Raw genomic sequence first — 12,652 nt, forward strand, 5'->3', positions numbered from 1 at the left:
GCATTCACACACATTCAGTTTTTTGTCGATTTTTACAAGGCGACAGTTATGATTGTATTCGGAGGTACACTCAAAACATTCGAGGCTTAAGACCTGGCAAAATGACCTGGCTATGCCATTGGTCGACACAGGAAATACCGTTTAACTCGTGCACGCAGTGTATGATGGTCAAAGAAATGCATGGCCGCGTCACCCAGAGTCCTGCCAGTACCCTCGACGTGCATCAATATGCGAGGGCCCGATCAATGCTGCTTGCAGCTTTAATTATCATTATTATATCTACTGCTGCTGTTATTATTCTGCTATTTAATAGTACTGCAGTTACTACTCTCATTATATGAAACATTTATATCATATGGATTGACTATGCTGTAACGCTGTTATGTTGGTCATTCTGTACATATGACATCTATCACACTTCCACAATGTTTTTGCAGGAAACAAGAAGGCTGAGGGACAATTCAGGACAGTTCATTGAATCGTTGGTATATTTCAGTCTGGGTTTACAGATGGACAGACTTCCTCAGGAGCGTGACGCCGGCATGGCGAGAGACGTGTTGTACATTAAACAAGACACAGTTACCGCCATTTCAGGGAGGAAGAGTCTAAATGACCTGCAACATGATCTGACAGGGCACCTTTACAGCACTTCTCATTTGACTTCATGTTAGAATGATAATCGCACAGTACACCTGAGGGGTTCAGAGCAAATGCTAACATGAGATGTGTCAGCCTGGGGGGGGGGGTCATTCAGTCTGTCTATATAAGCATTTATAGTACACAAGGAATGAATTCTACTCATTCTATCGCCATCATCGGACCAAGATTCTCACAGAACAAATCAAATGGACAAACCCTCTTGAGCACATTCAGTTTCCCCACAGGATGAACGCAGAGATCAGCTTCTGAGCTCTCCTCCTGGGGAGGCTCCGACTAGTGTGTGTGTGTGTGTGTGTGTGTACACATAGCAACGTCCCACTTTCAAATTAAACACTTAAGCGCATTTATATTTGGACATTTATTCGATACACTGTGTACAAAAAAACGGAAAATATGACTGTGTATGAATGTGTATTCTGTATTCATACACACATTTCATACTGACAAAAAATTAACCCATCTTAAAAAAGGGCCAACATTCTGATGATCGCATGAAAATAAAATAAAAAACAACAACCAATACATTCTCACAGTCCCACAAGAGACACAACGGTCATCGTTTTCACAGAAAACAGTCATATGGCTGACCCCCCCCCCCCCCGTGTCTCCTCTGGGTTCAGACGAACTACAGAAGACACAGCAGCTCTGGACTGGGACAGCACCACGCCATGTTTGAAGCTAATGATTGTCATGCCACACAGTCTGAGCTACTCACTAGGATGCACAGAGGGAAAGCTTACATATGGTAAGACACACGGCTGTGGCTTCTTCATCAGCTCCTCACATTCAATAGCAGCTGCTGGAAGAACCCAACGTCTGAACACCATGCACCTTAAACAAATCATGGCCGTGTTGGCATTTTGCTTCATAAAGTGCTTCCTCAATGTTTGTGTCACTTTTCTGACGCTCCTGAAGGAGCCCAACTAAAGGGAATATGAGACATGTACACAGGACAACAGCCACAATCAGAAGGAATTCAGTGGTGTGGAAAGCTGTCTGCTGAGTAGGAGACGTCCGTTTGGTCGACCGTGTTAATGGAGTGGAAAGAGACGGATGAGACAGCAGCTAGCTGCAGCAGCTCAGACATAGTGGTTCAGTGTCACTGTTTAAAATGATCCCAATAAAAACACACAGTGGCATCAGTGATCGCGTCCCAGCCTTTATCTCCTCTCAGGTGAGCACATCTGGCTGCTTCAGGCCGGTCTCTAACAGTGCAACATGAGAGCACAGCTCTGAGGTGTTCTGCTCGGCAGCAGTGCCACTAGTGTCCGTGCTGTGGGTGCTGGTTGTGTTGGTTGTTAGCGGGGTGGTTGGGGGGCAGCGGGGGTCCGTTTACACCCGGATGGTAGAAAGCACAGTTACTCTCATACCGGCAGCTTCCCTTCATCATGAAGTGACGACACACGGGCCTCTTGGACATGTCTGGCAGGAGGAGACACAGCAGCGTTACAATCACACCAAACACAGTTTCTCCTCACACTTTTTACATTGAACAATTCAACAGTGGATTTCTGATGAATCTTCAAACATATCTAATGATGTCATCTCCCTAAAAACATCAGCGTTTCATTCTGAACAGTGATTCATTGGATTAAAGGAACAGAGGGAGGCGTTAAGGGGCATCTATTGGAGGACATGAGTGGAGCCTCTGTTGTTGTGATGGACATTAAGCTGAATATACCATGTGACTCATTTCCGCCCTTTGTCCCACATACCATTCATGTTGTTGTGTCCTCCTCTGGGCCCCCCTCGTCCTCTGCCCCTGAAGCCTGGCTCTCCTCCTCCTCCTCCTCCTCCTCCGCCTCCTCCTCCTCCTCCTCCTCGGCCTCGTCCTCCTCGGTGGAAGTGGCCCCCTCTGTGAGGCCCTCCTCTCATGGAGTCATCTCCCCAGTAGTTGCCATTGTCTCCTCGGCCCTGGCCCGGCGGCGGCCCCATCATGCGCGGGCCTCCGCCACTGTTGAAAGGTGGGCCGTGGTTGTGAGGGGGTGGAGGGTGGTTGAAGCGAGGACCACCGGGCGGGTTGTTGGGTGGGTAGCCGCCATTCATGGGCATCTGCATGTGCATGTTCATGTTGTTCATATTGTTCATGCCTGGACCGTGGCCAAGCAAACCCGGGTTGACTAGGTAGAAAGACAAGCAGGTTACATAACGATGAGTAACGGGACCACCACAGGTGGACATGGTGCTACAACAGATGGAGTTTACCTGGTGGAGGTCCACCCTGGTTCTGGTTCTGGGTCTGCTGCAGAGAGCCCAGTAGTTGTTTGATCTTGTCTGAGAAGTTAGGCTGCTTGATCAAGTCTTCAGTAGACTGGTTACCAGAAGCACCCTGACAACAGACAGCTACACATTAGCTTCACACTACAACTAGCACAACGTTCTGAATCCACCTGCTGACATATTTCAATCTAGATAGAGACAGTTCATGAAAAACTAAATGTGAATTTGGTGAACTTTGATAAGCGAGTTTAAAATAGTAAACCAGGATCCAGAGTATCCACTAAATATGTACCATGATGGATGAGAGCAGCTCCTGTACGTTGACAGTGGGAGCCACAGGGTTGGTGACTGTGGGTGTGGCCTGCGGGCTGCGAGAGCTGTTGCTCAGGTTGCCCATGAGGTTGGCCAGGACGGGGGGCAGCTTGGAGCTCTCGGTCTGGGCCATGGCAGAGCCCTGCTGTGACATCGTGTCCATGGGCTCCACGTAGCCGTCCTCCATGCTGGTGGAGTCCTGCAGGGACACAACGCGTTCATTAGGAGGAAGACATATTAGAGACCAAACATGTGTGAGGGAGTGTTCTGAGTGTACTCACCTCATCCAGAGGGATGAGACGGGGGGGCATGGGTTCATACGGCTCCGGGTCTGGTTCATGTGGACTATCGGGCACACTAGTGACAAGACAAGACGGGAAATCGTTAGCATACATTACAAGCCCTCTTCTATGAAGAACTCTGAGTAGAATAAACATAGAAAGGGTCAACGGTTCAGATCCCTGATGAACGCTGTCTTCCCTTTCGGGCCTATAGTCCATATATTTGATATTTTCCAACCTGCTCTAGAAGCAGCAGGCTGTGTCTGAGGTCCTACCTCTCTTTGCTGAGGAAGATCTCCTGCAGGATGCCCATCTCACGGTCTCTCTGGGTGAGTTTCTCTGTGCTGTTGGCCCCGGGGATGACCAGGCTGCCGGTCAGTGTCAGGGGCCTCGGGGGGGTCCAGGGGACCCTCTCTTCCATGGTGTCATGGGAGCTCCGTCGGGCCATCTCAAACGTCTGCCTGTCCATCATCAGCTCTCGTTTAGCGGCCTCACCGAAGTCCTTGATCTTGTTGACGTTGACTGTATAATTATAATTATAATAATATGAGTCATAACTCAGCTCTAGTGATGTAAAAGATCGTTGTTGATTCGTGATCCCTACGGATCCCCCCCCCCCCCACGGGTCAACCCACATGTGAACCGCAAATTAATGACATCGTTTATCTTCACCATCACAGTGTGAAATACAGTTTTACTGACTATCGTTATCCACCAATGTTCAGCAAGATATGCAAGGACATCAATGTTACATTGTAAACAACCGATCCGTGTTTAGACCGGAGGAGAGCTGGTAAAGTGGCTAATGGACAACAAACCAAGGTTCCTTTCAGTACCATTATGATGTGTTCAGGCTCTGTTCAGTGAAAATGAGTATTGGGCGAAGGTAAATGATAACGTTATCATGATGTGTTCACTATTACATGTAATGTAATCATTTTAAATAGATCCAGTAGTTTGAAGGAGATGTTTTCACAGCAATATAAATAGATAGAGAGAGAACTATAACCTGTTTGCACTCGCTCTAAGCTGATTATAATATATCATTAAAACTACTGATAACAAGATTTGTTTTAATCCATTAAAAAATACAATCTTTTATTTCCTAATCAATTGAATTGTGTTTTATGAAGAAAAAATTCACTATAAATGACTTAAAGTAAAAGGATAACATTTAGAAGTTTTCTACCACTCTGAAGTCTGTAACCCTTCAGAGTGGTTGAAATGATGTTTGGGACGGTGGGCAGAAAGTCTGGATCCTTGTAGACCAGCTGCTATAATCAAACAACAAAAGGATCTGTATCTGCCAATATGGATCATCAATGATCGGCAATTAGTATCAACGGCACCTCTACTCAGCTCTGAGATCAGACATCGGCCTTACCTCTCTCTGTCTCATCCAGATCAAAGTAGAAGTAGTGTTTGAGCTGCTCCTCCTCTGCCCAGTGAACTGTCTTCTTCTTCTTGCCTTTCTTGGTCAAGCTCTCTTCTTCTCCTCGTGGTTCTGCCAGAGCATTAGGCTTCTCACCTACAAACAACACAAACAAAGAGAAAGGAGGATGTCATTTTCAATAGACAGAAAACATAATGTCAAAGAAGTTCATGAAGCTTATCATCATCAAGGACCTTACCGTTGTCCGAGACCTCAGTCTCCTCAGAGGGAACGGGGGTCCCAGGCCGCTCGGGCTCCAGGTTTTCATCAGCAGGAGTGATGGAAGCAGCTGTTTCTGGAGATGACGGTTTAGCAGGAGAGGAAGAATACGCAGAGGGTTTGCTGTCAAATGGACTCCCCTGAGGACAAAAATGGAATAAGAACGACACAAGTTTTGGACATTATTTTGCGTGTAAAAAGACAAAGATGTTGACAGCTAAAAGTTCTTGGAAAGTCTGACTCAGCTATTTGCTCACTTATCTCCACCAGCTATTTACACCAGAGACTACCGGCAGAATACCCTTACCTCCCCGCCAACACAGAGGGTTATCACGCACAGCCTGAGTCCAACCAAGAAACTGGGAAGGACCACGTCGGCCATTAAAAAGCCACCTCACAGAAGGTCATTGTGTGTCATTATCTGGTTTCTTTTGCTTCAGTTACTGTATTGTTGAAACTGTGACTTTATCATTTAAAAAGACCAGAACCGCCAGTTTCTGTGTGATAAGTTAACAGCTTCTGCAGTGAGGCTCTGCCTTGCTTTGAATGAAACTACCCCTCCCTTTTCTTTTTTCTTCCCCCCCACACACACTCTCGCTCATTACAGGTTGTTTGTTGATTTTAGATAGCGTGCTTATGAATATTGACATTATTAATTCTATTAATGTCAATAACTTCGTTTTTCATATTTGCTGATAACTTAAACACGCTCCTTTTCATTCCCAACAGCAGAAAGTTCAGCAAAGTCTATTCAAACAACAGCAATCACATATATTCTGAGGACTTGCATAAAATTAGAATTCAACTCAAATATTCTGAGGCTGTTTTGGACTGACAATGACCATAATACATACGGTCATAATGAGATGAGTGTGTACCTTGTTAGACGTGGGGGAGACAGCCTTGGTGTTAGGGGGAGTACAAGCACTGGCTTTCTTCTTCTTGATCTTGATCCCGGGCACTGGAGCAGAGTTCAGAGCATCCAGGAACCCTGTGCACTCCATCGCTAAAGTGAGGACACAAGAGAGCAGTGAACACCACACTCCACCACCATCTCTCTCACATGCAGTTCAGATATGACCGTGTGTTTCAAACCTACGTTGTGCTGGAATGATCTTGACTTTGATCTCTTTGGCAGAGTTAGAGGGGGTGTTCAGAGGTTTGTACTTTTTCTCCAGAGGTGGCACATCTGATGGACCAGAGCTGTTGGGGGGGGGGGGGACGTCGACACACAAAAGGAAAACATGTAAGCACTGTCATCAGCCACCAGAGGGCAGCACTGAGCCAGTGGCCTGAATCCACATTAGGACATTTTCCCTCAGACAGTGAGGGGCCAGTACCTTGGCCTCTTGAGGACTGGAGGCTTGATGTTGTACTTGTCGCCCAGCTGTGGGGCGGTGGGAGTCTTCTTAGCAGGGGCCACGCTGGGAGTGTCCATCTCCAATCCTACACCACACAGAACATATCCATTATTTACAGTGTGCAAAACACGGGAGTCTCAAGCTAATTTTGCGTGGTGTAGTTGTTGTTGCGTTGTGCGAGTGGCCTTTTTGTTAACGACATTAACCTCTGTGATGTGGGTGCAAAGTGTGCACAGCCCGGTTGCCTCGACTTTGATCCATGAAATCGGGTATACTAGGTATTTATGTAAATGATGCATTCAGCATTATACTGGAGCACATTTGAACATGATCAGATGTGACATTAAGGGCCAACTCCATCACCGCTCATCAGGTTCTGTTTACCTATGGAGCGAATCTTTGCGTGGCTGGGTGCATGAGCTTTAGGTTTCTCCTTCTTCTTCTCCTCATCCACACTCTTCTCCTTCACGTCCCGCACCGGAACCTTGCCCTCCTCTTTCTTCTTTTTCTTATCTGGAGGAGAGATGGAGTGTGTTACTACGTGTTGCAGGTAGGAGTCACAGGGAAACACAGGGAGACAGAATGGGGGGTGCGTACCAGCAGGAGAGCTGCCGCTGCTCGACACACTCTGGGAGCGGATTGTAGCCATCCAGCCTTCTACCAGCACAGACGCCAACTTCCTCAGCTCTAAAAGTAAAACACAAGTACATGAGCGTGATACACACTTTCTCTTATACAATGATTTCATGTTTGGTGGACAAGCTCACTGACCTTCGGTGTCTGCACTCTTGCTCAGCTGCTTCACCAGCTTGGCTGTGTTGTTCTGAGAGCACATAAAGGCAGAGACAGGTTAGATCTACAGTTGGCTGTGCAGTTTACTGGAGGAGTGTTCTGGTGGATGGAGGGAGACAGTACCTGTTTGAGGTGGTCCACTTTGAGAGGCAGCTTCTGCAGTGTGAGCAGGATGAGCTGCAATAGGGGGCTGTTGTTGGTGGTTTTGGAGTAGGTGAGCCAGGAGTTGAGCATCCTGTAGCCACCAACTCTGATAAACCTGGATGAAAGAGGGAACAGTTGAATATAATGAAGGATGCGCATGCTCATGGATTACACTTGCTGATCAACAAAGACGTGGAAACTTGCTAATAATTACTCAGATTATCAGAAGTGCTAATGTTCAGAGGCTGGTGCTATTCTGTGACACTATCTCTCCATTCTCTCTGACGCTGGTGGATTAACATTTGCTTTAGTGACTATTTCTCACATAAATTACCTAATAAACAATAAACACAACACTTGTTTGTGGGATCCATTCATTGCTGGTTTGAGTTTGTCTGCTCCAGAGTTCAGTTATGTTCTCAGAGAGAACTGCATCACAAACAGACAACTGACATTTTCTGTCAGAAGTGTGGAAGATGTGAGAATAAATATGGATTGATTGCGATTGATGTACTATTATAAACAATGTGCATGAATTTAAAAGATAATTTCCCCCAAAGAAATACCAGCATGAGAAACGGTGGTAACAGAACCGACGTAATTGTAACATGATACTGACTCAAGAAACACGTATGTTGAAATGGTTCCAGCCCTAGCTATAGGTTTTATTCATGCATTTAATTGTGTTCTTTTAGAATTACATGCAAAATAATGTATGTTTGTTTGTTTCAGTAGTAACTTTGACTTCAGTTTACAGTTCTTCCAATTGAATGGAATATTTTCATCCCTGTGTTAATATGAATTAAGAACCAGACCTGCAATATGCAGCATATGAAGTAGCAGTAAGGCCTACCTGTTGAGAACATCATGGGATTTGGTCTGCAGCAGGATGCTCAGGTACATACATCTACTGACCATCTTGGTAGAAGCTTTCATCAGGCTGCATTAAAAAGAAAAGCAGAAGTATGAAGATGGTGCAGTGGAGAAGTTAAAGGTCCAACAGTTAGGGCACAGAAATGAGTCCTCACCTGAACACCTTTGGGACTCCCTCCAGGCTGCGCAGCTCTCCATCTTTCCCCAGCAGAGCCTCCACACCCTTCAGAATCTCTCTGGGGTCCACCGGTCCTCCTGCCATATCTGAAACACACACCGCAAACAATGAGTGCACACGGCAACAGGACATTTTCTGTTCTGGAAATAGTTGGTCCTTAGTAAAAGGTATTCAAGTGCTGTTCAGTGGGGACTGTTTGCCTGCCAGATAGCAAAGGGAGCTCCACGCTTGTCTTTAGAAATTAGGACTCAACTGCTCCGATCTGTTTTGTTTCTAAAATGTCCCATCAAGGCTCAAAAGCCGCTTCACATGGGACTCACACAACCCTAAAGTGTATCAGGCTGACACGGTCACAGCAGCCGGATTCACCTCACCACTCACACCATCCAGACCACTGTGGATCATCTCACTCCTGACACTGGTTCCTGCAACATCAAGGTCTAAAGACTGACTCAACAACCAAATCAGGAGATCAGCACCACAAGCTGGCCAACAAGATGTCATCAGAGGTGACACACAGGCCATCCTCCAGAGGGATCAGCAGCAGAGCAGCCTGAGCTACTAGCCAGTAAAGCAGCTGAATATCATCAGGCTGAGGAAGGAAAAGTAACACGACGTCAGCTGATGATCTGGCTGACCTGCTCACATACACACCACTAGTCACACAGCTGTGTGGCTCTGACAGGCAGCCATCCCCAGTGCAGGATGACTTCAGTGCCTCATTCTTGAGATGTTTGGAGGCATTCACGTGACATCAGTTCAGCAGGATGCTGCCACTTACTCCTCAGTGTCTCCAGAGTGTCTCCTCTCTGGGACGTTTACTTGCAGGACAGACTGACAGGTTCATTTTGGAGTGCGAGGCAACACTAGTAATTCCACTTCAGGCTATGAATTTAGAAGCAGCAGCAACGCAGAAACAAAACTACATGTTATTAACTGAGCAACAAAATATTACAAATCAACTTGGTTTATTGACCTAACTTTTTATTTCATTGAATGTTTCCCTAAATATATCTAAATGAACTATTGATATAAATTCAATAGCTATAACTATATATAATATAAATGTATTATATTAATATGTATCAGAGACAAGAGGAAAGGTCAAAGTCTTGTTAGAACAAGAATAGCCAAAGGGATGAATTCTTAAAAGAAATGTTACTGGTAATGATGTATCACGTTTTTAATGCCACATGTCTATCACAATCATTCACATAAAAATCAACTCAAACCAGAAGAATGGTAACAGAATCATCAACAGTCAATGAAAACCCTATTGTCACTTTTCATGTGGTATCTGATGAAATGGTCAAAATGCAGAAAACAACACATTAAAATGTGTCTGTATGAAGTATGAAATGCTTGAAAACAGTGGAAATAGTAAGTTAAATACTCAGTGGTGTGGACTGTTCCAGCCGCGGTACATGAGGCCACTACCTGCCACCTACAGGCTCCTTTATGCCTACACACGCCACTCTACTGTCTGGGGAGTTCCATAAGAGGCACAGCATTGTTAGTGAAACATCACATGACAACGGTCTGAACTGTCATTAGCGTGACTGTAAAACCAAGTCATTAACGAAAGGTGTTGGATGTTAGTCTACTTGCTAACTTTAAAAAGTCCAATGTGATCCAAACAAAGACAGCCGACACTAAATCACCGGCCTTTATGAATGTCTTCACAATTACAGATTACAAGAAACTACCAAGACAAAGGGTCTTATGAATAACCTCTGAATGGTTCTTGATGTAACACTGGGGTTGCATCTTTTAAGCATGCAAATATTGCTCCATGTTTATACACTTCATAATGGAACCGTTCTAACTCAAGAGCAGAACCCGCTATTCTGACGGAAGTCAATTCATTGGAAATGTCATGATGTAGGAATCAGTTAGGTCTTACCCGGATAACTGTTGTAGTTGAAGTTATATATAGTCTCAGACCTCCACAACACTGCAAATAACCCACTTCCTGTAAATGTCACAATCGTTACACAAAATCAGTGTTAATCATGGCCCTGGATCAGTGGTGGAAAGAGCATTATTGGTGCATTGCCATACTGTGGTGTTACTACATATCACTGGTACATTATGGACAACAAACTAGGACTATACGCGAATGACCAAGCCTTCTAAAATAATATCATTTACTGAAATTTTGTTTGTGAAACAGTAGACTTGACAACAAGGCAGCTCATCAAGGTGAAACTGAATGAATCAACTCATGTAAAACGGTTATATAAGGGCAGTTCGACTGAAGCCGACATCTGTCCTATACAGTCACTGGTCATAGCTGAGAACAGGCAGTCAGAGGGAGGAGCTGGAGCCCGCTAATCAGAGCCCTTCCTCCGTTAACCACTTCGACGACGGCCAACGAAAGCAATCCCACGCGAGCAACAATGGCTCCCCGAGCAAAGACCGTGCTGCTTGATAGGAAAACAAGTCACCGAGCACAACACATCTACCGAACCATACGCGCGCGGCAGTCTGTACTTTTCTGCTTGCCAGTTTTGTAAAAACTCCCAAATGTTGCTCCGAGAACACGGCGAGCTCCCGGAGCTGTCCGACGACGAAAAGCAAACCACAAGCAGTCCGCCATGTTTGACAATCCCGACTGTTTGTTTCGAAAGAGCACTTCGCTTGAGTCATCCTGCAATCTTTATCCACAGATTGCCGAGTACGTGCTGCGGGCTTTCGGGAAGTCCCTGTGTTTAATTATCGACATTTCAGTATACACAGTACTTCATAAGATCTGTCCACAATCCTCAAGCTAACGCAATCTTTATGTATAGATTGCGGTGAGTGTTCGTTCCGTGAAGCAGCCCCTATAAAACGAATCTGGCAGGCAAAAAGTCCGACTTCATGAGCTGGAATTTGTTTTTTTGTGCCTACGGCAATCTTTATGAATAGATTGCTTATGGATAAATTACGAATTTACTGACTATACTAACTTTTGTTTATACAACACGCCCATTCCGTCTCACACACAAAGAAACGGAGCCTAGTGCCTCCGTCCACTTTCCTGTGTGAGCTCATACTATAACATTGTCTCTATTCAAATGGTTTGAAAAGAACCAAGCTAACTTACGGTGCCGGCTAACCAGCTACCGCTAACTAGCCTATCGTCTACGACCATTTTTACTTGACTGCTCTCGATCCAATTTAACTTCAAAATCAACTTACTATTGACACTATAGATCCTCAGCGTCTCGGGTGTATTAGAGTGTGCTTTTCAGGCACTTATATCTCTTATTTCATCTATTTTATATCGTCAACCTTCATGGTTTTAATATCAACTGAAATACTTCTTATGGGTGGGGCTGAAAGCTAGCCTTTCCTTCAGGAACAAACTGGAGGCAAAAATAGTAATCAAATGTCCATTACTTGAAGAAAAAAATATGAATTTGAGTAGAGTTGTTCAAAGTCCTCGACGGGTCAGTCTTCGGCAAAGCGAATTCATACCTGCAAAACACACAAAAAACACACATTTTAATTTAGAGTCTGATCAATTCCGTCGTCTACCGTTATATCAAAGTCATTTGTTGGTTCTTGAAAACCATAAGTAGGAATTTCGCATTTTAGACCAACAAAATGTTGAAAATAAGCCTCGCTGTCTTTCTGACTTCACTTACCTTTGACCAAATCCAGGAATGACTCCGAAGAGGAGGGACTTGGTTTTTATAGTGAGTGACGAGTTTTACGTCATGGGCAACGTTTTTTTCCGTTTTTGCTGAAACAAAATGGTGGATAGCCAACCTTCCCTGGTCCTGTCAAGGACATAATGGCGTGTCACACATTTTGGAAGCTGTTGTTAAGAATTACTGTCGGGATTTACCTTGAAAGTATTGTGTATTTACGTCATAAAGTAGACAATAAAGCATACCAAACAATGTCGTTGATTTAGCTGGATTGTAGTAATTATTTAATATATAAATTTAGTTAACAGTATTGCTTCAAAATGGCGACTAGTTTGTCTGTCGGGGTTGTGCTCGTCACCATGGTTATGAAGAGAAGTCGACGAGAACGCAACATTTTAACAATCATCGACACCCAACAAACTCAAATAAAACGGCCAGAATATGGCTTCACCCGCAATATAAAGGGATTGTTTGTGATACAATTTCGATATAAAATGTAACTTGATATTTCTACATTATTGTTTGATCTTTCACCTTTCACC

At 44.7% G+C, this 12,652-nt stretch overlaps 1 protein-coding gene across 3 annotated transcripts; it reads right to left on the minus strand.

The window, feature by feature from the left end:
- Positions 1-465: 465 nt before the first annotated feature.
- ppp1r10 (protein phosphatase 1, regulatory subunit 10) lies at positions 466-12,130 on the minus strand. 3 transcript variants are annotated; one of them, XM_031871354.1, is made up of 19 exons: positions 12,105-12,130; positions 11,656-11,934; positions 8,450-8,558; positions 8,275-8,361; positions 7,401-7,536; positions 7,257-7,308; positions 7,083-7,172; positions 6,870-6,998; positions 6,465-6,570; positions 6,224-6,327; positions 6,003-6,130; positions 5,105-5,264; positions 4,858-5,001; positions 3,749-3,995; positions 3,474-3,549; positions 3,173-3,391; positions 2,866-2,989; positions 2,376-2,780; positions 466-2,082 (listed from the first exon to the last, which is right to left on the minus strand). In XM_031871354.1, the coding sequence occupies exons 3-19, from the start codon at positions 8,554-8,556 to the stop codon at positions 1,922-1,924; spliced, it is 2,475 nt and encodes an 824-aa protein (XP_031727214.1). In that variant the 5' UTR covers positions 8,557-8,558; positions 11,656-11,934; positions 12,105-12,130; the 3' UTR covers positions 466-1,921. The 3 variants fall into 3 exon arrangements, with proteins under 3 accessions (XP_031727214.1, XP_031727215.1, XP_031727213.1); XM_031871355.1 differs by having other exon boundaries at positions 11,857-12,110; XM_031871353.1 differs by having other exon boundaries at positions 11,656-12,110.
- Between the last annotated feature and the right edge of the window lie 522 nt (positions 12,131-12,652).

Source organism: Anarrhichthys ocellatus, unplaced genomic scaffold (genome assembly GCF_004355925.1).
Source record: "Anarrhichthys ocellatus isolate YVR2014 unplaced genomic scaffold, GSC_Weel_1.0 scaffold57, whole genome shotgun sequence".
Lineage (NCBI taxonomy): Eukaryota > Metazoa > Chordata > Actinopteri > Perciformes > Anarhichadidae > Anarrhichthys > Anarrhichthys ocellatus.